This window comes from Sciurus vulgaris, assembly GCF_902686455.1.
Source record: "Sciurus vulgaris genome assembly, chromosome: 1".
NCBI lineage: Eukaryota > Metazoa > Chordata > Mammalia > Rodentia > Sciuridae > Sciurus > Sciurus vulgaris.
In genome coordinates this window covers 105,511,675-105,538,556 of record NC_136461.1, presented here as the reverse complement: position 1 = coordinate 105,538,556, position 26,882 = coordinate 105,511,675, and the positions used below count along the sequence as shown (strand labels likewise).

Sequence of the window (26,882 nt, the reverse complement as noted above, 5' to 3'; positions counted from 1 at the left end):
TCTTCCAAAGTGACACTTTTTTGAAGGCTGCTAAAATTATGATGAAAGACAGCAGATGTTCACTGAGGCACTATTCACAAGGGCCAAGGTGTGGAATCACCCTAAGGGTCCATCACTCACTAGAGGAGTAAGGAAAATGCTGCATACCTACACACATCAGAATACTGTTCAGTCATAAAAAAGTAGGAAATCCTGTTGTGTGCAACAACATGGACAAATCTGGAAGACGCCACATTAAGTGATAGAAGCCGGGCATAGACAGACAAGTGCTGCATGATCTCACTTTATGCAGAACCTAAAAAAAGTCAAATTCATAGACGCAAAGAATAAAACTGTGGTAACCAGAGGCTGGCCTCAGGAGGGGTGATGTTGGTCAAAGGACACAAAATTTCTTTTAAATAAGGAGAATTATCCAGGAGATGGATTGTATAACATATTGACTACAGTTAACACTGTACTGTATGCAGGAACTTGAAAATCGCTAAGGAAATAGATCTTAAATATTTTCACCACAAAAAAGATATGTCAGGTAATAGATATGTTAATTAGCTTAACTTAGTCATTCTACAACAGAAATGTACACTAAAACAACCATTTTGTATACAATAAACATAAACAACTTGTCAATTTATAGAAGGATGGTAGAGAAGCAGTGACATGATTGAGCTGTTAATAGTCAGAATAGGAACACATGGACAAGCTCCACCAGGGCTGTTCTCTCCTCCTCCTCCATCCCCTATTCCCCAAAGCTCGCTCACCCAGGTATTAGAACCCAGTTGGCCCCTGGCTCTGGCCCCAGTTCTTCAAACACTGGCACAGAGCTCAGAGCTCAGTTCCAGGCATCCTGAGGGCTATCTCCATGGCAACCCAAGTATAGCACATCCACAATCTAAACTGCCTCTCTCCTCATCCTCCTCTGTCCATACACAAACACACAATGAAAGCCTCACTCCAAACATAGCCAGCTCCTGCCTCCAACCTTCCAATGACTGTTCCCACTACTACATTGCTCTCATTCATTCTTCAGCTCCCTCTAGCTTGAAATATGTGCCATTTCCAACTCTCCCTCTTCCCTTCCACCTCTCTGCTTTGAGGGTTCCTAAGTCTTACACATTCTGCCTCCTTGGTGCCTCTTCCATTTCTCCCATTCCCAGGCCTGATGCATGGCAGCATGCACCAAGTTCTTTATAGAAGCAAAAGCCTCACTATGGATACCCTGATCCAGGTCTTCGCTGCCTCCAGTCCAGACTATTAATAGCCTCCAGGCCGACTTGCTTGCCAGATCCCTCCAGGGCTTTTCCTCTCACCCATAGGGTCAAGAACTCTGTCCTGGCCTGGCACTCAAAGCCCTTCACTATGTGAACCCGTGAACCCAAACCCACAGCATACAGCCTTCGCAACTCCAGTCTGATAGCAACTCCTGCTGTTCGCAGATCAGTCTGATGCTTCCAGTTTCTCTGCTTTCCCTCCCACTGTTGCCTCTGCCTCAGTACCTGGAACACCTGCTCAGTAAGTTGTTGAAGAAATGACTGAATGGATTCTCCCATTCAACTCCATCGTCTGCCCTAAATGCACCTGTTTAAATCCTACAAACCCAAGTAAAGAAAATGAGAGCACAGGGGAGCGGCAGAATGTGTGCATCTGCTTAGAGCAACCTCATCTTGGCAACACAGAAAAATCTCCTCACTGACTTCAATGGCTGGTCTCCTCATTCTCCTCCACAAAGGCCTTAGCTTTAACGCAAAGGTACCAGGCTTGCAGGTAACTTGAGGCCAACACTGCTACAGAACGTAGGACTCTACCCACCATGTCAGACTGGTAGCAGTATGGGTGGCTTCTTATTTCTTTTATTGTTTTGATGCATGTATAGAAGCTGTTCTTTCAGACTGTTTTACAGTTTTAAAATCGGCTTGCCAAGACTGTGCCTTTCTCAAGGCCCCTAAAGCACAAGCCTCTCTGTGCAGCCCCTCCTCCCTAACAGGGTGCCTCCTTTGAACTAGCTCAGCACATCACACCTCTACTTCTTATTCAGCAAGTGTTCACACAGATCCTGCCACCTGCAGACTCCCTGCTCTCCAAGGATTTTACTTCAACACTACCTTGAACTTCAGTCATTTGTATGGGCGTCTCATGAACCTTCTGTAGGACTCTTCCCAGGGACAACCCACGTTATTCATCTGCACGTGCTATGTGTGCTGTGCCTTGTACATCAAAGGTATTAACATACTTGCTGAATTGAACTAATTTTAATATTTTGCATAAAAATGCTCATTCTGGGCACAAGCACTTCACCACTGATTACTGCCACATTCTGCTTTATCTCATCAAGAAATCAGCACAGAACGCAATGGTGGTTATGTTTAAAAAAAATGCTTATCAGTTAAGATGCATACTGAGGTATTTAACAGTAAAATGATATGATGTCTGGGATATGTTTTCTGCTCTTGCAGATTAAAAAAAATGAGTGTGTGCATGTGTGTGTGTGTGTGTGTGTGTGTGTGTGTGTGTGTGTGTGTGTGTGTGTATCCATGGGAGGGAAGTCAGATGAAATAAGATCAGCAAAATATTGATAGCTTTTCAAGCTGGTGGTTATTACTCCCAGTGTGAATATTTGTAAATTTCTGTTTTTAAAAGTTAAAAACAAACAACAATCCACACAGTCAGACCTTTTGCAGAATACTGAGGCCAATCCAAGAGCGATGTCACCAGCATCCCAAGATAGGAATCTGTTTGCTTATCTGGGTACCAGGATGGTGTGTGCCCATATACACACCATCCCTGAAGCTACAGATTCCATGGTGATCTTGCCCAGAAGACTTATAAAAAAATATTGGTTAGGGCTGAGGATGTAGAGTGGTGGCAGAGTGCTTGCCCAGCACGTGCAAGTTCCTAGGTTTGATGCCCAACATGGGGAAAAGTAAAGTCGGTGGGGGGTGGGAGTGGGGGCAGTCATTAAACTCCTTTGTTATGACTTTCAAAAGAATGAAAAGCTTTCAGAATCATTGATTAATCTGTAAATCAAATATTCAGTGCCTACTGTGTGCAGGAATATGACCTAAAGTTTTTAACTTAGATTTTAAATACTTAAAAACTTAGTTTTTAAATAGATTTCCTCTCTTTACTCTCACGTTTCTATAAGGAAAGTTTCTGTCATTTGCCCCACTTTACAACAATACTGTTAACATCTGGCATCGTCGAGGGCTCTCTATGTGCCAGCCACGTTTTATGCTTTCCTTGCATTTTCACTTAATCTTTATAATAATCATGTTTCCTATGACAATTATTTTCATATATGCTTTCAAATGAAAAACAAAACAAGCAAAGATGAAGCTTGGAACAGCTAAGACAGTGTGTGAGAGCAGAATTACAAGAGGCTTTGGCTGCATGGCCTGGCTCCCATGACCACATGCCCAAGTTCATTCCATACCTGGGTGAGGTTATCAATGCGTCCTCAAAGCCTGCTACCTCCCAGAAGGCAGGAGTGTAATATCAGTGGAAGTTCTACTCCTGTGTGCCATGGGGCCATGTTCCAATACCCACTCTGACACTGTTATCTTGATACAGCTAATTAAACCACCAGGCTGGATACATGAGTTAGAGAAAACAGGAAGAATCCCCTGTCTCTGCTGGAGATGGGGTTTTACTATCTTGGATTGGGAAGTACTTCAGAGGTAGCAAAGCATATAAGTCAAAGACTTACCAAAATCATCACTTTTATAACAATTAAATAGTCTCCAACATTTAAACAGAAACAGCTATAAATAAGAAAGTATTGTTGTGGAGGGGAGACTTCACTGCAGCTTAGCTGCACTATTATCATGAGGATGCATTTAGCATTAGACATTTTGGAACAATAAAAATATAATATTTGAATGGAACACTTATGTTCCACGCTCAAAGAACTATTCAGGAAAGGGCTGGGGTGGCCAACTCAACCCTGTTCCCTAACTTCTCTTGGAAGCAGCTGCTTCCAGGACACATACCTCCCTAGTTCCTTCAGGTGGGGCTTCTCTAGGCCCTAAAATACATTCCTGTATCCTAATTGGCTGAGAATTAGGTGGGCAAGACCCTCCAACACTAATCAATCATCGTCACTACAACCAAGAAAATGTACTAAGCACTTAAGTGCTAGTTACTGTACTTCCCACTTAAAGTTCATCATCCCATTAAACCAAGAAAATCAAAGCTCAGACATGTTAAGCAACACATCAGAGACAACACACCTAGAGGATGGTTAAGTAGGACAACAGGTCTTCTTGGCTCCAAAACTTTGCCACATGCTCTTCTGTCACCAGGGATAATCCTGGGCAGACAGCTAATAACAGTCAATCTAAAAAACTGCACAGATGTAAATATTATCTCTTATAGATGGCCCAGAACTCTGAAGTTTCCACCAAGTACTTAGCAGATTAACAGCTCCTTTTAAAGAAAAAATAATTACCTTCCTCGCTGGCACACTGCTGGAATAGGGGGCCGGTCCTCCAGTGGGGAAGAATGCAAATCAGGTTCTTAAGACTGAATAGCAGAACTCAGCTCTGCCTCCTCTGGCTCTTGTATCCGAAGCCCTGGAACCCTCTCCAATTAACACCACAGAAGCATGGTACTTGGGGCAGAGAGCTCAACCATGAACTGATTAGTATCCAACTCCTGCCAAAGGCTCATTTAAGACATCTGATAGCAGAGAGAGATGGCTTAATGTGCAGATTAACTAGCCATTCCGCTAGGCTCCCTAAGTTTCAGCTATACACTAAATTGGATCAACACAAAGCAACATTTGTCCCCCACAGTAATTCAGCTTCTTACAGAAACTCCTTCACACACTTAGGATTTATGCCCTCAGCTTTTATAGAGGGTGGATATAAGAACCATCCATTTAAATAATCATTTAGGGCCTCTTGTGAAACAGTTGAAAGCACTGTCCATAATGTTAAATCCCTGAAATGAAAAAGCACATGATAAATTCAGGGCCAAGAAAAAGTCTGTCTTTCTGAAGGAGTTTATGTTTTCCTTCCTCAGAAGAGAACTGTACAATCACATCTCTTTTTGTCTCAACTCTTCAAGACTTCAGAAGCAAATCAGTAATGAATTCATCCCAACCACCTTGTAATACCTATTCTCAGATTTTTTTTCCCACTCCTTTTGATCTTGATTTTATTTTTATGTCTCCTGCTTTGTGTTTCACTTTGCAAGCCAACTTGAATCTTTTCCCCCTCTGAAGTAGGACATAAATCCTAGGCAAAAGAGGCTCTTTCTTACCATGATCCTCTTGCCTGCTACAAGTGCTCCTTGACTTGCCAGGCCATTCACACGAGAGCCTGGTGTCTTCTCAGCTGACACATGGGGACTCGAGAAGGCCCCAATCACTGACCTCAGCACTTCAATAACGAGCAAATGAGAACAAGGACTATCCAGCTTCTAGAAGTCAATGAATGCTCTGGTGTTTCCAAGTGAAGTAGATCCCCAAGGCCAAAGGTGTTCCCACAGAAGATGACCACACTTGGAACAGACTTGACCTTGGGCCATAGTTCTCTCTAAGCCATCCCACCAACCATCTCTTTTGAAACTAAAGAGAGAGAGAAAGAGAGTGAGAGAGCATGAGAGAGAGAGAGAGAGAGAGAGAGAGAGAGAGAGAGAGAGAGAGAGAAGAAAGGAAAAAGCAAGCGCGTTCTCCAGTGTGGTAGATTCTATTTTCCAAAGATGGCTGTAGCCTTTCCCTTCCTACCTGCCCTTCTGCCACATGTCTCTGCTCCCACTAAGGGGCTCTTTTATTTCCCTCCCTTTTAGGAGGTATCTTATATCCCTTTGATATTGGGTGGTCTGTGGGTGACTCTAATCCATAGAAAAAAGCGGAAGTTGTAATGTACTAGTCTCAGGCATTGCTTTTAAGTGGAGTAGCAACTTCCATTTCCTGCCTCTTAGAAATGGGACTACTCTAAGAAGATCAAGCTGTGAGAGGTGTGTGAGGAGAGAGGCCCAGGATCATGGTGACATGTCTACAAGAAAGTTACCTAGAAGGCGGTCCCAAGTCCTAAATGCCCCAGCTGTCATCAGTATATTAGAGGTGACCTCCACTGAGTCCTTCCCTAATCCCTGACCCTCAAAATTGTAAGCAAAATAAAAAATGGTGATTTTCAGCTGGTGATAGGGAGTGGCACTTGACTCATGGGGTTGTTATGGGATTAAATATTTAATGCACAAGAAGTCCTTAGCCCAGTGCCAGGGCTAAGTACGTGTCTAGTCCACAGTATGTGCTCAATAAATGGCAATTAGTATTCTGAATCTGTCAAGTGGCAAAATCGAGTTTTGTGTATGCATCAATTAAACTCAAGTTTGCCACATGACGAAGCTGGGGATCCAGCTTTCTTAAGAATGCTTCTGTGACAGAATTCCATAGTCATATAACCTAAGGTGACCTATATATACACCTGGCAGGTCACCTGTCTTCCTGCTTTTTGGGGTGGGGGTTCACTTCCCTGTTACCTCGTTCAGGCCCCAAGTTGCACATGGCATGGAAGGCATTTGCACATATATACACGTTATGTTTCTAGAGACGACCATTTAGGGTGAGGCCAAGCACATCTGTTTCTGGGCAGAGAACCCAGCGTGGAGATCCTGACTAAATGTCTGCTGCTGTACTCATGCCCGACTCGTCTCCTGACAAGTGTCCAAGCAGCTGCAAGGGTATGAGTCATAGGCACAGGGAAAAAAGAGAAAAAGGAAGAAAGGAAAAGAATGCAGTTGTGTTTTTATACCACTTAACACTCCTGGTAGGTTTATCTGTGTGCAAATACCTCTGAATATTCTATGACTTGAACAAAATTGTTTGCAATTCTGGTTTTCCTATGTACATATTTTAACATTATCTATGTGCTGGTACTGGTTTATTTACCCATTCAGCCAATATTTATTGAGTGCCTATTCTGCGTAAAGCGTCAGGAAAGGCACAGGGTTCTATATGCATTAGCATCAGTCAGGGAAAAGCACGCTGATGATCTTCACGACAATGGTGCTGGCACTCTGCAGGAAAGCAAATGACAGGATCCTTAGGATAATAACTGAACCTTTTCCACAATTTAGTCTCTTTATTTCTTCTTGCTCTCTGGAGAACAGAGCCACCAACAAATCCCTTCCAGTTAAAAGAGCTCACGCTCTCCCAGAGCTCCTTTCCTGATGTCTGACAGTCCCTGCACCTCCCCCAGGGCATGCCGGGATCAATACAGGAGTACTTCAAAGAAACCCTCAAATTGGAGTGCACACAGCAGCACTTTCGGAAAAAAAAATCCTGGAGCTGGGACTCAGAAGTTGGAGGGGGAGGGGACGGGGAGGGGCGGCGCTGGAATTTGACAGCGCCACACAATGCACTGAGGATCAGAGCTGTGAGACAAATTCAGCTCCAGAGATGAAAAATCTTCTTTTGGTGCTGACAACATCTGTTTTATTTTGAAGGTTGCTAAGGAGAGTTCTAGCTGGGCCAACATTGTTCCAGTTCAGTACTTCACAGTGAGTCTCTCACACAAGGCTCAGACAGCGGGAATAAAAGCTCACCAGATAAACCTTGCTCCTTTTACTTTTCAGATATCAAAGGCTCACTTTGCTAACAGAGACAACTAACACCCTGTCTAGTCACAATTGCAATTGGACTGTCCTTTCTGTTTATTCTTATTACCTTTCTCCCTGCTCCCTCTGTCCCCACTTGCCAATCTCCCATATTTGCCAAATAAAGGCTTATGAGGGACAGACAGACAGTGAACACAGCAGCACTCCAACAGATTTCCATGCAGAGAAAAGCGAGGAGTGAGTTGCTTGACATGGCAGGAGAATGATTGGTAACAGACAAAGGAGGAAATCATTCCCTGGCCTTTAAAGAAGTGTTTTGCCTCCTAACAATCAGAGTAACACCTAATGCCTGCCTCATCAGGGCCCAATGCACTCATGGGACAGTAGAGAGGCAAAGCTCAAAACAGTGAAGAGCTTGACAGGTAGGCCCATCCCACCCTCATTACAAAAGCAGGTGAGAGGAAAGCTTTTCACACCCCACTTGACCCCATCCCTCCTGAGTTTACTTGCAATTATAAGCCATTAACAAAAATTAGGAAGAGTTTGCACACATTTTGCTCAGTGGGCAAACATGTAGGAAAACAAGAGATGGAGAGGGAAGACGAGCATGGTAGAAAACACGAGGCCATGCCAGTGATCACGCATGTAACAAGTTGAGGACATACTGATGATCTTTACACACATGACACATTGCTAAAAATGGGTGGTGAGGTGACCCACTCTGCTCCTCCACCAAGGAAACTGAAACCAGGAGGAGAGAGCCCCTAAGAAGAGCCCAGGGAAGCAGGAAGGCCCCTATGTGTAATCGGCGACAGCAGATAAAATCATTTTGGGATTCCAGGGCATTTAAGCGAGGGGCGGGGGGGGGAGGGGGGAATCCTCCAGTTAGCTGAAGGGCTTCTGCACTGGGCTTTGGAAAGCAGCAGCCCCTGGCAGGGAGCACCCAGGATTGTCGGAACAGGAGAGGAAAAATGGCAGCGCTCTCCCTCCAACAAAGGTCCATGTCAAAGCCGTCCAGCACAGCTCCCACCCTGCAGATCTCGACACAAAAGGAAACTATGCCCTCTCAAATGAAGGCGTTGAGACAACTGAGGCCACATTATCTAAACGATTCCCTTGCCTGCCAGATTCTAGTTCAGCCAGTTTTGCTTTCACCTTCAGCTTGGGATCTATCTAAAGTACACTTCTCCCAAGAAAAAGAATGTCTAAGTAATGCAGAGCACCCAGCACCCAGATTCCTCCAGACAGCTCAAAGGAGGGATTAAGCCGAAGAGGCTAAAAGCCCTTCTCCCAACACTCACCCAGCCAGGTCACACCCACGCTGGCAGGTGCAGACATGGTCTCTGCTACCTTGTGCCAGCTCCTGTTGTGTCCAGATACCCAGAGCGCCACGTGGCAGAAATAGTAGCCAGAGTTTTCTTTGCTAACATCTCGGACCAGTAAATGGTAGGAGCGTGCATCCACGTGACTCAAGGCCACATGAGGCGACCCATGCAGCAGGGAATCGCGGTCCAGCCGGGCCAACATGTGGCGGGCAGGAGAGGAGCCATCAGGTGTCCTGCTGAAGAACCATGTCACCTCAGCCCGGACCTCATCTACTCGGTCTGTCGTGATGTTGCAGGACAGGTCCAATTCCTTTCCTTCAGGCACAGATACGTTCCTGGCCACGGTTGCTCGCAGAACTTGAAAATTAAACAAAAAATAAATCTAAGTGATCTGGATTATGTTTGCCCCTTCCACCTATCATCTCCCCTACCCTGCCTCCCTTCAGATCATCTCCTTTTAAGTGCTCATTTACGGCATTAAAATTGGAAGGCTCTGTACAGTTGTATGTACTTAGAGATATTTAATGGATAAATTCATGAAATATGCTGCATTTCTCTTTATTTTGTAAAACAGTTAATAGCAAATACTGACATATGCTCACTATATTCCAGTGTTCTGAGTGTTTTATACATATTAATACTCAAAATAACTCTATTAGTAGATACTATTATGATCTTCATTTAACTGGTAAGGAACCAGAAGCATAGAGATGTAACCTGCCCCAAGTCACCTAGTTTATATGTGACACAGTTACAATTCAAATCTAGACTGCCTGCTTCTAGGAACTCTGTTCTTAACTATTATTCTATTGTTTGATAAGAAGTCTGCTGAAAGTCACAAAACCAAAATTATACTTTTTCCATTTACATAATAAAACTTGGGTGTTTTTATATAAAAAGGACAGCTAAGTTCTGATATGTGCACAGAGTCAGTTTGGAGCTGGGAAAGAGAAGGTAGGAGGTGAAGGTGAAATCATTTTCTAGAAAAAAGTGAAAAAGCCTTGGCTGGGCGTGTTGCTCAGGGGCCGAGCCCTTGCTGAACATGCGTGAGACCCTGGGTTCCATCTCTAGAATGGCAGAAAAAAAAATACCCTAAACAGACGAGACAGAGAAGTGGAACCAGAAAATTTTCCTTATGAATCAATTCAGAACAGCATTTATTTCATTAGAATGCCCACCTAAAAGTCAAATGTAAAACATATTCTATAACCAGAACACAATGATTTTTGGATTATCCACACTGCTGCCCTCTCTCATTAGTGTGGGTAATTAAAATAAAACTATATTTAGATGAAACACTCAAGTATTTGGTGTCACAGATTCCAGGGGTTTGAGTTTCAACATTCCCCTGTCAAAGCTTTTATATGGAAACATTTTATTCTATTCAGGGGATTTTTGAAAAGGAGTCGAACATCTGTAATCAGAGTAGAAAAACATTCAACTTGTGATAATGCTCTGGGAACAATTACTTAGACAGTAAATAGCAGACATCGCCCAAGGGATAGGAACGGAGGCACAGACCTGGACTTCTAGCAAGATCCACTGCATCAACCACTGTAACCAGGAGGCTCAGGGACAAAGTCTGGTGCCCAGTTCAGAAGAGACCCAACCCAAAAGCCCATGCTCTACAGTGTACATTACTGGCATATGAATATTTCCAGAGTCACAAAATTTCAAACAAGTCTTTCAAGCCAAGTTCAACATTCCCTTTGACAGATGTCAGAAAAGAAGGTGGATACAGCATTAGAAAAAGCAATTTAGAAGTCCAATTTCACCCTTCAAATTCTTCCTCTTCCCTCATCCCTTTAAAAGAGGCCAAAAGTAACTCGAGGGTATCTTTTGAAAGGATTCACGGAAACTGCCACCCTGAACCAGGTTCTGAAGTTTGAACCACCACACTTACAGTACGATGCTTGTGGTCGGAGACCCTGAAATCTGCTGGGGAGCCTCTGTTGGGCCAACAGCTTCTGGAGGTAAGACTGTCTCAGGAGGGTGTCAGGTCAGTGAAGGAGTACTCAACATGTAGCTGTGCAATGTATATATTGAGAAAATGGATACTGTGTCTTTCTACTGTATAGTTTACTTTGTAATTTTATCTGTGCAAGTGGCTAAACATTTTGTCATATCACTAACCAGAGGTCTCACACATTCTGGATTTGGGGGTTTACCACTGGAAGACTGGCTAGAGCTGGCTGCAGGGAAATAAATAATCAGTTCTAGGGATTTGTAATACAAGAGGGGACCCAGGCAAAGCCTGTGCTGCAGCATTCTCACTTGCAATATAACTGCATCCATAAACTAGGCACCAAGATTTGCATCAACCAGTCTACCTGGTACTACAATGGCGGGAGGTGGGGGCAGGTAACTACCTCATCTGGAACACAGCTTCATTGTCTAAGTGGCTTTGTGCCATTTATAACAACAATGTGATCAGAATATTTAAGCAGCCGAATATGGATAGTACAAGACAAGAAGAGAATGACCATAACTTAGACAAGATGAGAATGATCATAACTCAAGTGCTTTTTAACCTGGGGTCTGCAGAGAGAATTTATGGAGTCTGTGAATGTGTATGGGAAAAAAATCCATTTTATCAATGCTCCCTAAAATACAGTATCTCTTCCCAATGTGAAAATGAAACAGGGTAGTACTACCTGCCCCTGGGATTTTGCTCCAACAGAAATCACCGTTATTTTCACATCACATTATAGTTTTATAATTGTTGCAGATATTATAAAACATCATTTACATTCATTGCTACCTAGAAATTATGATCATTGCTAGGTCTGCCATTATACCTTATTATTAACATGTTAACAAAGAAGCATAATATTATTATAAATTTGTCTTAAAGTATTTTGATAACTATTTCAATATAAGTGCTTTACTCTGTCATCTGGTGTATTATGTTTTAAGACTTAAGACACCTTAATTCTGAGAAAGGATCTGTGGGCTTCAAAGGACTCTCAAGGAAGCCCATGGCATAAAAAATATTATGAACCTTCAGTCTCAGGTGAGAACTAGATATTATTACCTGCCTAGTAGGCTCGGTGTTCCAGTCTTATTACAAGATACTATGGGTTTTTGTGGTATTTGAAATTAAAAAAAAAAAAAATCACCTTTACAATTGAAATTCCAGGATAAAATGGTTAATTTGCTGCAAAGATGAAACTCTTTTAACCCTCCTGTCTCATTAAAAGCTGTTTGATGCTGGCTGAGTAGCTGGAGGTTTTGTAGGGTAGCTTCTAGACAGATCACTCTGCTAAGGAAGCTGACCTGAGGGCTGGAGACACAGCTCAGAGGTAGAACACTTGACTAGCATGTGCAAGGCCCAGGGTTCCAGCCTCAGCACTGGGGGGGAAGGGGGTGGCTTGAATCCATCTAGAAAGTGATTTCTGCAGCCAAAACTGTGATGAGTAGCCCCTCTCCTTGATAGCCACAGTCACTCAAGAAGCTCAGTCTTGCTTTTCACATCTACTTCTACTGAATTCTGTTCTGAGGTGGTGGCATAAATGCAGAGGAATGTGCCCAGGACAATGTGTCTTACAGAGAAAAACATGGTGCACATTGTTTTCTTCTTTCCTTCCCATCCAAGCAACAGAGCAGCCACACACTCACATTCCTGCTCAGGAAATGAGCCTAGCCAAGGTCTTCCTAGTGTAAAAAACAGGAGGCAGCAGCAGCAAAGCACTCTGAGATCTGTAGCAGTCAGACTCCGAGAACACAAAATCTGTCCATCCAGGCCCAGAAATGACAGTACCCCACAATGGTCTTTCTGCGCTCCATCTCTGCTGAAGCTATAAGCTCCACAGGTCCTGGGAACAAGTGTCATGCCACTCTGCCCCCAGGGTCCAGCCCAGAACTGAGCCACACAGGTGTTCTATTAACACTTAACAGTGAGTCAACACTGGCTTTTTTTCATATTTTTCTTCTATTTTTGTATATTTTCTAACATGCTTTTCTATTTTCTTAGTTGGAATAGGGGGTAAAAAAATACTGGCTGATTCACAGATGACAGGACAAGGGACTTCTGTACAGATCCCAGAGTTGGATGATCCTGAGATATGTATGGTAAGGAAGTAAGGGGCCCAGTCCTCCAGAATACCTCACCAGATGGGTTGGTGCAGCTAAGGGATCCCAAAGGCAGGCCTAGAGATGAAAGTTAGATAAGAAGTTTGGGGGTGATCCTGGCACACATCCCAAAAGCCATGGCGATGGGTAGATCAAGGACTCAGAAAACACCAAATGAGATAAAGCCAAGGGAGTAGGTGTGGGCAGACCTACTCTAAGCCCCCTTGCACACCAGGCAGGACTTCCCTTTGAAAGGGATTGCTGTTCTCATCTTTGAGTGAAGTGCCTTGAATAAAATGCTGCAGCTTCCCATGGGTACAAGTTCAGATAAATGCAGCTGCCACACAAAACTAGAGCATAGAGCTCAAAACCAATGCACCTCTCCCCAAACCATCAGTACCACCCTGCTCCCTTCACCCGCAACGGAAGGCTTTACACAAGAGGCCCATAGTCCTCATCAGAGCCCACGGGCTCCCTGACTTAGTTCTTTACACCCTCATTGGTCACAAAATACAGTCAATAACGCAGCATTTCCAGAAGCTCACCTGTTGGCTGGATCACCACAGTGGCAACTTCCACCGCCTTTTCCTGGATTTCTTGCCAGTTACCCTGGTCTGCTATCCATTCGCTGACCACACACCGGTAGGAGCCCTGGTCCGCAGACAACGCCCTGGACACCAAGAGGCGGTAGGAGTCGCTGCCCACCGTGTCGAAGCGCACGTCCCCGCCGTGGTAGCGCTGCTCATAGCCTGGGCCTGGGTGGAACCTGCCCTCGTGGGTGAGGGCGAGGATGCTCCGGCGTGAGGGCCCGCGGTGCAGCTCCCACAGCAGCGCCAGGTGCGTGTGCAGGGGCGAGGCAGTGGAGGCAACGCAGCGCAGCTCGAACGGCTCCCCCTCGCGGAGGCTCAGGCTGGGTGGTGGCCGCGCACTGGGGCCCACATGCAAGGCGTCTGCCAGCACTGCAAAGAGAGAGATGGGGGTCAGTGGATGTGGGCCCCCATGTGGCAAAGGACAACCACCTTCCAGGACTCTGGTCTTGAATCATGCCTATAGCTATTACCATAATTCCCTTCTTCCTTCCCTGTTCTAATACCCAGATGGGCAACTTTTCCCATTTTGACTCATCTATCTCAGTTGACTTAAAAAAGAAAAGAAAAACATAAAATAAAAAGAAAGAAGAAACTAGTAAATCCCCTGCTAGAACTGGGGTGGGGAAGGAAAACAGCCTAGGGTAGTAGAGCTTTCAGGGATGTGCCCATGTCACCCTGAGGCAAGTTGTTTTAATCTTCTGTGCCAGCTTCTTAAAAATGACCCTTCCTCTTGGAGTTGACCTGAGAGTTCAACAGGTTAAAGTGGGCAAGCTCCCAGGAGAGTGGTTGACATCGGGATAAAATAACAGGTAATGAGTCAAAGTACTTGTTTGGTTAGAACTCTGGGCTAGAATAAGGAGTCCGTAGTCAGGAGAGTGCATCTCCTGAGGCATTCCCAGAGTTAAAGCAGCAAGACCTGGGAGGGGGAAGGATGGCGTGAGCTGCCTGTGGCTCATGGCCTGGGAACTGCCTGGGATGAGCAGGGGGAACAGGGTATCAACAGAACAGAACCAGGCCAAGGAAAGCTGAAGGCCCAGTTATTGCTCTCATAGGGCTCACTGGAAGAAACAGCACTTCTACAGGGTCTAGAAGGCCTTGGGAGTGGGGGCAGTGGTCAAGGAATGATGAGTGAGTGCTATTTAGGAAGAGAAGTGATAAGCAACAGATGTTAGTATTCCGGTAACCAGAGAAGGGGCCTCTAACAAGGGGCAGGGAAAATCTCCTATTGAGCTCCTGGACTAGCCAATCAGCCTAGTCCTAATCATCACCCTTTTGTTTTTCCCTCAGTTCTACTCTCAGAAACTCATTCAGTGTCCCTGAGAAGGGAGTACTCTAGATAACAGAAAACAAAACAAAACAAAACAAAACAAAAAAACCATTATGTCCTTAGAAGAGCATATCCCAAAGTCCAGCCCTTCTACAAAACAGATACCATGACTTTCTAGAAGTATACATCAATCTGTGAGTCTGGCTAACATGACTCGGTTCTCAATGTCAGTTTATCTCTGGGTACGGATGAATAGTTTCAAGACCCATGAAGTTGAAGGCCAGAGAAACCCTGAGACATAAGTAGCACCTGCCAGAGGGTCTGCCTAGGCAGCCAGCCAGTCTCTCTCATGGCAATCCATCTGCCTTCCCAGGCCAAGGAAAGCCTTCCCTTGCTTCTCCTGTCTTCTAAAGACTAGAGAAGATAGAAAAAATAAGACACTGGGGATGGTGACTGGGGATGGGATTCTCCTGCTGCCCTCCCAGTCCTCAAGATGAGAATCACAAGGGAAGTCAAGGGAGCATATGACCTAGTGGAGAGGAAATATGTCACACTGCATTATAACTCCAAAGCAAAATGACATGGGACTTCTAAAAAACACGCTCAGGAATAAAGAAGAGGAAATGGAAGAGGTACTTTAATACCTACTTAACCGACATGGCTGTTTCATCCCTTCATGAATTTCTAGCCAGGGGACAGTACCTGAGATGGAAGATTCTACCAATCATAGTGGATACGGATGCCTGGAACAACCATTTCTTTTTATATCCTCATGTACATTTTTCACTTTCCTGATAATTATATACATTTCTATCCTTTGGGGAATAAGGCAGGGTACAAATGAATGCATAATTAATAATAATAACAATAACAATGTTTCTACTTTGTTAGCCTCCAATTAAAATGGTTTGTTCTTGCTCATTTACTAATTAGCTGTGTGATTTTAGGCAAGTAATTAACCTATGCTCTTCCATTTCCTTCTGTTCAATTAGAGAAATATCCTGCCTCATCTTTTTCATTGGTGTTAGAGGACTGAATGTGTGAATAAATTGAAAAGGTCTTGAAAGACAGAAAAAATAAAATAAAATCCAAGACCTTGCAGATAACACAAGATGTGATTCTTTACACAGCTGGGTCAATGAACTAGCAGTGATCAGATCATTCTTTGTGTATATACAAACATATAGCTTCTGTTACAAACAGGTATTTAAACCGTGAAGGGTCACAAAGAAAGATGAACTCTGAAGTATGTGCTATTCCTGTACAACTGAACATTGTCATTGTGACCAACACCTTCTTGTCACTAACCACTGAATGCACCTTGCTGGTGGCACTGCTCTAAGGCCTAGCACATGTTAACTTACCTGTCTCACAGGTAAGTACTGTGGTAGGTACTGTCATACCAAGGAGGAAGTGGAGGCATGTCACAAGTCATACAGCTAACAAGTGACAGAGTCAGAACTGGACTGGGCATAGGTGACCTAGCACCAGAGCCGGTTCTCCCACCACACCATGCTGCCTCCAACTCCCTGGCCATGAGATGCTTCAGAACCATGGAGGAGAGAAGAGAAAGGGCATTTAGAGGTCACCTGGTCCCTCCTCTGCTTTTAACCAGGTAAGACACTAGTATTTCCTTGGACAGGGGAGTTGTCTTTTGACATAGCCAAATGGCAGAGGAAGGTCTGGCCCCAGCACAATGACCCCACATGAGGACTGTACCTTTAACCTGTACTGTGTCCTCATAGTTGCCCTGGACAGTGGCATCTGTGCTGGGGGTGGAACATTTGTAGTGGCCTTGGTCGGAGGGCTGGACATTCTTTATGTGGAGCTCCACGGCGTCATTGGCGGTCCGCCTTAACTGGATCTCGCCCCTCTGTAGGCGCTCTCGGTACAGTTGGGCGGGGAAGCCCACCTCCCAGGTGCTTGCGAGCTCCACGAAGCTGCTCCCCAACGATGAGAAGCTCCAGTCAAAGTTTTGCTCGCTAGGGCCATCGTAGTCACTGACGTTGCAAGGGATGACCAGCTCAGTACCCACCACCCGGACCAGGGTTCCTGCAGGGACTCTCACCACACGGCCGCGACAAAGAGCTGCAAGGACAGAAGAGGACAGGCAGGTCTTTAATCATGGAAGGTCTTCCCAGGATGAATGGCAAACTCAAGGATGCTCCTGCCCTCAGTCCCAGGGCAGAGAGATGGCATCCTAACTGCTGGGAAAAAGGGGTTCTGTAGAAGGATGTTCAGCTGTCCCTAGAACTTTGAGCCATGGATACAACCCCAAAATGAGCGCCTCTCACATAACCAGTTTCCCAGGACTGACAGAGAGGAAGATTAAGTATTAAAACAAGGCCAACCATAAACCTGAATAACTATGTCCCTCCTGTTACTATTTAACATACTGTTATCACTCATAATATAAAAATACGTTAGGTTCTCTGTGAAAGAAAAGGGCACAGCTAATCAAGTATTTACATTTCTGCCCACCCTATGTCAACTCTCATCCCTAGAGACCATTCCCTGGGGCTCCTGAGACCTGATTTACAATGATGGATGCCAATTTTTAAATCCTAGAGCAACCTGCTGATAAAATGATTTAACTCCTGTTATCTGACATTGCCTATAAATTAATTTTAAAATATGACGATTCTACCAAGTATTAATTTTCTATTTTCTGGCTCATTTCCTTCTCTCTACTCTTTACCCTGATCTAAATTCAGAATGAGGATGGGGAAGCACAAAGAGGAGGGAGTCCGGACGGCTGCTGGCATTGTCAGGCATGCAGCAGCTTGCCGCAGGGGACAAGCCCAGTGCACAAAGCCCTAGGTTCACGGGCATTCCCTTTCCAGAGAGCATGTGACCCACAGGCCTATGGCAGGACCCTCTAGGACTGGCACCTGTGAGTCCACTCAGAAGACTTCCTTGCTATACACGTAAGCATGATTTTACCTTAGTGTGTTTACTCCCTGCATTTCAATTCAGACCAAATGGCTATGCATGGCTTCTTCTTAATGTTCTATGAGCAGGTATAACAGGCAATGGGTTGAACTGTGTCCCCCACCCAAAATTCATATTAAAGTCTCAGCATCTAGTACTTGAGAATGTGGTCTTATTTGAGAAGAGGGTCACTGCAGATGTAATTATTTGTCATGAAATTGTCCTGGAGTACGGTGGGACCCTAACCTAGTATGACAGGTATCCTTAAAAAGGAAGAAATCTGAAGCTGGACATGGTGGTGCGTGCCTGTAATCCCAGCAACTTGGGAGTCTGAGGCAGGAGGATCAGAAGCCTTAGCAACTTAGCAAGACCCAGTCTCAAAATAAAAGATAAAAAGGGCTGGGGATGTGGCTCAGTGGTTAAGAACCCCTCAGTTCAAAGAAGGAAAAAAAGGGAGACATCTGGATACAGACAGACACAGGGAGAACATCCCATGATAATGCAGAGATAGGGTGATAGGTCTAATAAGCCAGGACACGGACACACACACAGACACACAGACACACACACACACAAAATGCCATCAAGCCAGGAGAAGTTAGGAGAGACATATGGGACACATTTCTCTCACACAGCCCTCAGAAAGAACCAACTCTGCCAATACCTTGATCTTGGATTTCCAGCTGCCAGAATTGTGAGAGAAAGAATTTCTGTTGTTAAAGCCACCTAGTGTGGTTCCTTGCTGCAGAAGCTCTCCTAAACTAATACACCATGCTGCCTGTTTTTCAGGTTTAATTCATGATTTTCAACCTACGAGTTGCCACCTATTAGTGAGTTGTAAAATGAAATTAGAGTGGTTGCAACCAGAGGTGTGTGCTTTTTTAAATGGAATTTTAAATGAACAAAAACTATTAAGAGTGCATTGCATTTAGCAAGGGATAAATACTGCTTTATTATACAGTATTTTGTTAAGTAAACAAAGGTATGTGTGTACCAGATTATGACGAAAAACTAGTATCTAAATTTGGGTCAAGGTTAAAGAAAATTGAACACTTGTTTTTAAAGCCAGCTCTTGTTTTCTCTACCTGCTATCAATTCCTTTGAGAAGGGAAAAAGAAAGTGTCCATATAAGAGAACTAGTGAAGGAGGACAGTGTGTGTTAGCAGGGGGCTGGTTGCCTCCCTGCAACTCTCAGCCCAGCTGGGATAGGTCCAGACTGAACCCCTATTTGAAGAAAAGCAGCTGAACCCTAGATCCCACCATTCTCCTTAAAAATAAAATAATGTTACTGGGGCTGGCAACTCAGAGGAGCTATGGGTCATATATCTTCCCATGGAGAATAGTTGCACCAACCCCAAATACTGCTGAGTAGTGCTGGGACAGGTTACTTTCTTCTTAAGGCAACTTAGTGCCTACTGGATGATGCCGTGACCTCACACCTCTTTCTTCTGGCAAATGCGTAGCAGACCTGTGGCAGCTGCTTATTGTTACTTACCTGCCCCTTGGATAGGACTGGTCCTACCCCTTCACCCCTGGGATGGGCACTGGAGGTAAGACTAGTTAACTCAGAATTCTCCTGGTTCTTTTCTCCTGAAGCTTCTCAGAAAGACAATTGTTCCCAGTAGAATCAAAGTACTATATAAAGGTGGTTTACCCTGAAGCTGCATGCAGGCAGTCCTCCTGTACATGAGAGGAAGCCATCCACAGAAAAAGAGACCCTTGCCAACACCTGGACCCAGAGGTGGAGAGAACATACCCAGTAACCTGAAGGCAGTATTGGGCCACTGCGCCCAGCCACGCCTTCTAGACCATTTCCCAGGTGTTTAGATACAAGTGCATGCACACATACACCTTTCTTCCTCTGGATGTTTCCGTTTTTAGCAATTCCACTCACCTCCACTTATGTTTCTTAAACTAATTTCTGTCAGTGGGAACTCAAAGAACATTGAAATAATACATATTTCTACCTGGCAGTGACTAACTCTCTTTGAAGCTATCATGATCATGGCTCACAAAGAGGTGGTCACTTTTTCACATTTAGTTTTAGAGAGGACCAGACAATTCTGAATCTCTCAAAGAGACCTGTCAGAAGGATGCACCATGGCAGAGACCCTTCTGACGCAACTCAGCTTCCTGCCATGGAGACTGCTGCCAGCATACCTGCTATGGGCTGTGGTGAGATTAAGTGAGCAAATGCACTCAGCAGGACTTGAACAGTACCTTCCATGTGGTAGGGGTCCGTGGTGATCTGCAAGGTGGGCCACCTCTACAATAACCTTGACCATAACCATTCACCTTACTTCCTTGGCAAAGTTTACAAAGGAATTTCCAATGTGTAAATCTTTTCTCTTCCCATTTTTTATGAAGAAGTTGGCTCACAGGACCTTCAGGTTAAGACTACATCACTTGTGAGGTCTCTTTATTCCGAATTATTACAGCAATGGAAACTAATCCAGTTCCTTGTCTCAACTCTCCAGTCCTTCTTCCATGTGGTTGTCAAAATCGTCTTTTTCACACACACATCCTGCATCACTCCATGATCAGAAGTCTTCAGGGGCCGAATACCACACTTAGGTCAAAGCCTCTCCCCCAGCCACTGCACTGCAACCACCCTGGTCCAAGCCACTGCTCTCCTCACTTGCACTACTGCAATAGTGCCCTGGCTGATCTCCTGGCTTTTACAAAGGGATCTTTTTAAAAACTCAAGTTGTGTTATATCTTACTCTGCTCAAAATGCTCTAATCATTCCCAGTTTTACCAAAATAAAAGCTGAAAATGCTTACTGAGGCCATCAAGGCCTCACAAGACCTGGCCTTCACACACAGTTTCTTGACCATACATCTTGTTTCTCTCCCTTCTCAATACCCAGTCATGCTTTCTCCTAAACAAGCCAGATCCGCTCCAACCTCAGGGACTTTGCAGATTTCTTCAGCTTCGAACACTTTCAGACATTCACCCCAGTGGCTCATTTACCAGCTTCAGATCTTTATTCCAATATCACCTTCTTAATGAGGTCTTTCCTGACCCCCTAAAATAGCAGCCCCCCCTCCATTCTTGCTTTTGCCAAAATTTCTCATCAGTTATCACTAATATACCTTTATATGCACTTAGATATTTATACCATTAGATGCCACTGTCTCTTCCCATCAGAATGTAATTCCATGAGCAGTGTTCTCTGTTTCGTTTGCTCATTGCTGAATGCTAGTGTCTAGAACAGAACCTGAGACAAAGTAGTTGTCAATAAATCTTTGCTAAATAAAGGAATGAATAAGACATACAAGAGCATTCACAAGGTGGCCCATGGCCACCATTCTTCATTCCCTAACACTCACCCTTCAATGAAACAAACCACTTTCACTTTCTGAAAATGTCATACTCTCCATTGCTCCAAGGCCTCTGCCTCTGTGCCTCTTCCACCTGGCTTTCCAGCAATCATCTGGCAAGAGGCAGCTCCAGCACCACTTTCTTGGTGACCTCCCACCCCACCCCCACCCCCGACAACACACACACTCTCCAGAATCACTGAGGTGCTCCCTCCTCCTCGTTCCAACTCACCCTGCAGAAGTACCTTCGACAACAGCAATGTTAGGGTGCCACTGGGAAAAATAAAGCAGATACGAACAGATGCTTTGAAAGATCAAATTCTAATCTGAAAAGACATAAACCTGAGCCATGTCTTCCATGAAGAACTGCGATGTCCCCTCATTCGTGCAAATCAAGACTTTAAAATTTTGGTAACAGAATTTCAACTTGCCACCAACAATCTGGTATTTAGTACAGATTTCCATTAATATTGTTAAATAACAGCTAATGATACATAAAAACAAATACAAGTTGTAAAAAGTAAAGCATATGGCTTTTCTCAAGTCAAAAAGAATATCTACATAGCCACACACTGCCAGTTTTCATCAGAACCTTTTGTAACAGCTGATAACTTGAGCAAAAAAGGAAAGGAAAATTTCCTCTGGTTTCTCAAGTTCTACCAGCATGTTTCAAATGAAGAGTTCCAAATCTGTCTGTACTTGAACTGTATTAATGTAGCTTCCCATAAAAATTTCTTTAATAATTAACAATTTAAAATTATGGCTTCATTTGTTTGCAGGGGCCAAAATAAGAAACCTTCATAAGAAAACCATTTCTTCATCAGTTTTAAAAGTACTACTGAGGATACCATTGTGTCGTATCACAAGGATTCACCTGATAAAAATCCATTAAAATTTAGTAGCAGAAAAAAATAACTGTTAGGGTACCATTTTATCTTCTTTCCCCAGAAAACAAGAATTACACAAGTATCTCTTACCTTGCAAGAAAGTTACCACAGCCCCAAGGAACTTTCACAATATTTCACCACATAACTGTTGCAGATTTTATGCCAATTTTTTTTTTTTTTTTTTTTTTTTTGGCAAAAAAGTAGGGTGCAACCATGATGTGAAGCTTTTTTTTTTTTTAAATGTGCTAGTATTACTTAAGCATCATCTACTACTAAACTGTCTTTAATGCAAGATTAGGATGCATAGAATACTTGTGACTATACAGTCATGCAGTGGTGGCAATTATGCAATAGAATACAGTAATACTCGAGACTAACTAAGGGTACTTCAACATCAACTTTTCTAAAATCCATATGAAGCCTTCTATGCCCAATCAGTACTGCTCCCAATTACTAAGGGGCCCAGCATCACATTGTAATGCCCTAAGTAGACTAGACCCTCTGTATGGTTTGGACCTGGAATGTCCCCCCAAAATTCACGTGTTAAAAGCATGGTCCCCAACACAGCAGAGGTGGAGCTTTCTGGCAATGATTAGATCATGAAGGCTCTGACCTCATCAGTGGATTAGTTCATCAAATAGATTCATTATATGGGTTAACCCATTGATGACTGAATGTACTACTACGAGGTAGGACCTAGTTGGAAGAAGTAGGTCACTGGGGGCCTGCTCTGGAAGGGCTTTATCTGATCTCTGGCCCCTCCAGCCCTCTTTTCTCTCTGCTTTTTGGCCGCCATGAACTGAGCAGCCTTCCTGCGCCACACCTTCCTGCCAGGACATTTCTGCCTTATAGCCAGTCAACCACGGACTGGACTTCTGAAACTGTAAAACCAAATATACTTTTCCTCTTCTAGGCTGTTCTTATCAGGTATTTTGGTCACAGTGACAAAAAGCCAGCTAACACACCCTCTTAGGTAAGTCTCAGAACCCCCATCCTACAATTGCCTCCTAATCTTCATTTAAAAGCAACAAAACAAAAAATATCTAATACAATTGTCACTGCTAACTCCATCTCTTTACTCTGTCCCAAACTGCAAGTTTCCCTTTCCCCAACAAATATAAAATTCATGTTTCTTTTTGTATTTTGGCTTCAAGGAAAATCAATATTAAATATGATATTCAACTATGAATACCATACATAGTTTACATTTCTAGTAATCACCTCCTTCTTTACACCTTCCTCTGTTTTCCCTGCTGCCCTTGTACTTTGAACCTTTTCCCTTATTTTAAGATTATCTTTGTATGTGTATGGGTGTTTCATTGTAAGATCTTGGATATTGTAGGGAAGGGAATGAGTGTGTACAAATTTCAAAGGATCAATAACTGAGATGTCCCTTACCAGATTTATGCTTTGAGCTATGATAAAATAGCTTTTATAGGGACAACTCCCCCTCTTAAGAAAAACGACAAGACAGGAAAGGCCACTTAAATGCATTGATGAGTAATCAAGACAGTCAGGTTCAAGTGGCCACACAGTGAGGAGGCCTCAACAATGTCCACTGCTTATTCTCTTGAGAAACTTGCCAATTTCTTAGTGGTGTAGACCAGACCAAGTAGAATTTAGTAATTCAGAGTCTCCAGCAACTTATGGGGCCAAAATAACACAACTTCTGAACTTCAGGGACACTAAGAAAGTCAGAGTTTGAGGAGCCAAGTTCCTATGCAGGGCAGGGACAACAGCAGAGAAATGAGCCAGACACAGACTACATTGCTTCTCCCCTCAAGGCAACTGATAACATGAAATATGCATAGCAGGGTGTGGGCAAGGGGCTGAGAGGCTAAGCAGAAAGTAAACACTAAGAGGCTGAAGGGTTGATCAGAATCTTACAAAATGGGGGAACATACACTGGGATTCTGAGTCCACAAAGGAACGTGGACTATAAGTAAACTCCAAGACTGGAAGGGTTATGGTCATGGAGTAAGAGCAAAGCTGAAAACACAATTAGCTCTCGTGAAGACTGAAACCCAATCTAAAAGAATCTCAATTCCTCATTAGATTAATGTGAGTTTCTCTTGCACTATTGACCTTCCAGGAAAAAGTCTATCCTTTCTGGAAGAAGATAACATCACATAGACCCTATACATTTCTTCAGTGTTCAAAAAAAAAAAAACTTATCAGATAGACATTCAAGATGACAAAACCAGATGACTATAAACAAAAAAGAGACAACAAAAACTGATCTGCAGAGATCCAGGTATTGTTGCTATCAGATATAGATATTAAAATAACTAAGATTAAGTTACTAAAGAAACAGAAAATAGGATTTCACATCCTAAACTGGAATCTATTAAAATAGTCATATTGAAATTCTAGAACAATAACAATATCTGAAATTAGGAGCTCAGTGAATGTGTTTGGCAGACAATTAGATGCAGCATAAAAGTCAATATAAGTAACCCAAACTAAAGTCCAAGGTATAAAAAAAAGTTTAAAAAATAAAGACAAATCTATGAAAAACATGAAACACAGCAAAAAGGTCAAATTTATTTGTAACAGAGTCTCAGGAGAAGAGAAAGAATGAAATAGAATTAGAAAGAATTAATTCTTAAAGAGATAATAGCTAATCTTTTTCTCAAACCAACAAAAGACATCATGCTACAGAAGCTAGATGTGTTAAAACCTCAAGCAGGAAAAATACAAAGAAAACTTCACCTAAGTACATCATAGTAAAACTATTGAAAAGGAGAAAAATACAATTGATAGCTAATTTTCAATAGAAACAATGTTCATAAAACCATGAAATGACATCCTTAAAGTGATAAAAGAAAATAAATGACAGAAAAAAACCTTTTAAAAGGAAGGCAAAATAAATGTGCTTTTAAACAATTCTCAACAAGGGAAATTAGTAACACCAAAAAGAAACACTACATGAGGTTCTTCAGATAGAAGAAAATGATCCCATTTTGGAATTATGAAAATGTAAGAAATTCAAAGAGCACCAGAAAGGATAACTATGTGGGTAAATCCACTGAAAACTGACCATGTAATATAACATCAGTAATGTCTTTTAGAATTAAAAATATATACATAATTAAAATGTATGGTATCAACAATACATAAAATGAAGGGAGGGGTGGAATTAATTAGAGCTTAAATGTCAAAGATCCTTATCCTAAAAGTGGTAAAAAGACCACTATAGACACTAACCAGTCATAGTGCATATTATAACCTCTATGGCAGTCACAAAAATGGAATAAAGGGCAAAAAACAAACTAATTGAGTGAGGTAATGGAATTATAAATACTTGATTAATCAAAGAACCCATATTTTTGGAGATTCCTTAGAAAACTTGGAATGGACCCACCATTTGACCCAGCTATCCCACTCCTTGGCCTATACCCAAAGGACTTAAAATCAGCACACTACAGAGATACAGCCACATCACTGTTCATAGCTGCTCAATTCACCATAGCCAGATTGTGGAACCAACCTAGCTGCCCTTCAGTTGATGAATGGATAAGGAAACTGTGGTATATATACACAATGGGGAAAAAAAGCCATAAAGAAGAGTAAGATTATGGCATTTGCAGGTACATAGATGGAGTTGGAGAATATCATGCTAAGCGAGATAAGCCAATCCAACAAAACCAAAGGCCAAATGTTTTCTCTGATAAGTGGATGCTGATACATAACAAGGGGCAGTGAGGGGGTAAGGGAAGAATGGAGGAATTTTGGATTATGCAGAGGAAAATGAGTGGAAGGGGAAGGAAAGATGGTAGAATGAGACAGACATCATTACCCCATGTACTTGTATGATTACACAAATGGTGTGACTCTACATCATGTACAACCAGAAAAATGAAAAGTTGTGCTCCATTTGTGTACAATGAACCAAAATGCATTCTGCTGTCATGTATAACTAAATAGAACAAACAATTAAAAAATACCAATACTTTCAGCTAAAATCATATGCATTTCTTAGGTATTGATATTGTGTTCAGATCTCCAAGTCTCTCCGAAGAAGAACACCAGATAAAGCAAGAAGAGGAATATGTATGTCTCTTATATGCTGTGCTCAAAACCAGACCCTGTTCAAAAATTATCTTTCTTTTTTTTTATTTTTTATTTTTGGTACTGGGGATTGAAGCTAGGGACGCTTAACCACTGAGTCACATCCCCAGCCCTTTTTTTTGTTTTGTTTTGGTTTTGATTTTTTATTTATTTAGAGACAGGGTCTTGCTAATTTGCTTAGGGCCTCACTAAGTTGCTGAGGCTGGTTTTGAACTTGAGATCCTCCTGCCTCAGCCTCCCAAGTCACTGGGATTACAGGCATGTGCTACCGTGCCCGGCTCATAAGTTATCTTAATTCAAAGAACACAATCATAAGGTAGGTATTATCATCCTATCATAGATATAAGGAAACTGAAAATCAAAGAAGCTGAAAAACCCGCTGAGGGTCTTAAAAGGTATGACATGAGGACTCAAAGTCAGGTTTATCTGGCTGTACACTGCACTGTCAAGCAACAACGGGCTGGACTGCCTGCACCTCATTGCTTCTGCTCATTTTGTCTTTGCAGAGTAGGAAGAAGAAACAGCTTGAAACTCCCCATAAACCATTTCATATCCTCCAGTGGCAATGTGAACCAGGTGGGCACCTATGGAATAAAGAAATGAATCACTGAGAGAAGAAATAATATATATTCTCAATATGAAGTAGATAGATGACAGAAATAAAGAAATGGAATTAATTTCCAGTTTCTTCAAAAAAATTTTTTTTTCATGTTCTACCTTCATTACTTGAATTGAGATTGACTCTAACATCAGACACTACATGGTCATACTCTCAAAAGGTGAAGAGAGCTTTATTCAAAGTCATGGCTTTTAGAAGCTCTCTGCTCAGGCTGCTCAGCAGTAGATAATGAACAACCAAG

At 42.9% G+C, this 26,882-nt stretch overlaps 1 protein-coding gene across 1 annotated transcript in view; it reads right to left on the bottom strand.

The window, feature by feature from the left end:
• Nucleotides 1–26,882, bottom strand: part of PTGFRN (prostaglandin F2 receptor inhibitor) — a 68,333-nt gene that overhangs the window by 20,988 nt on the left and 20,463 nt on the right. The window contains exons 2-4 of the mRNA XM_079117179.1: nt 16,530–16,898; nt 13,499–13,912; nt 8,859–9,239 (exon numbers count right to left, since the gene is read on the bottom strand). Coding sequence (XP_078973305.1) covers nt 8,859–9,239; nt 13,499–13,912; nt 16,530–16,898 — 1,164 coding nt within the window. The remainder of the gene's footprint in view (nt 1–8,858; nt 9,240–13,498; nt 13,913–16,529; nt 16,899–26,882) is intronic.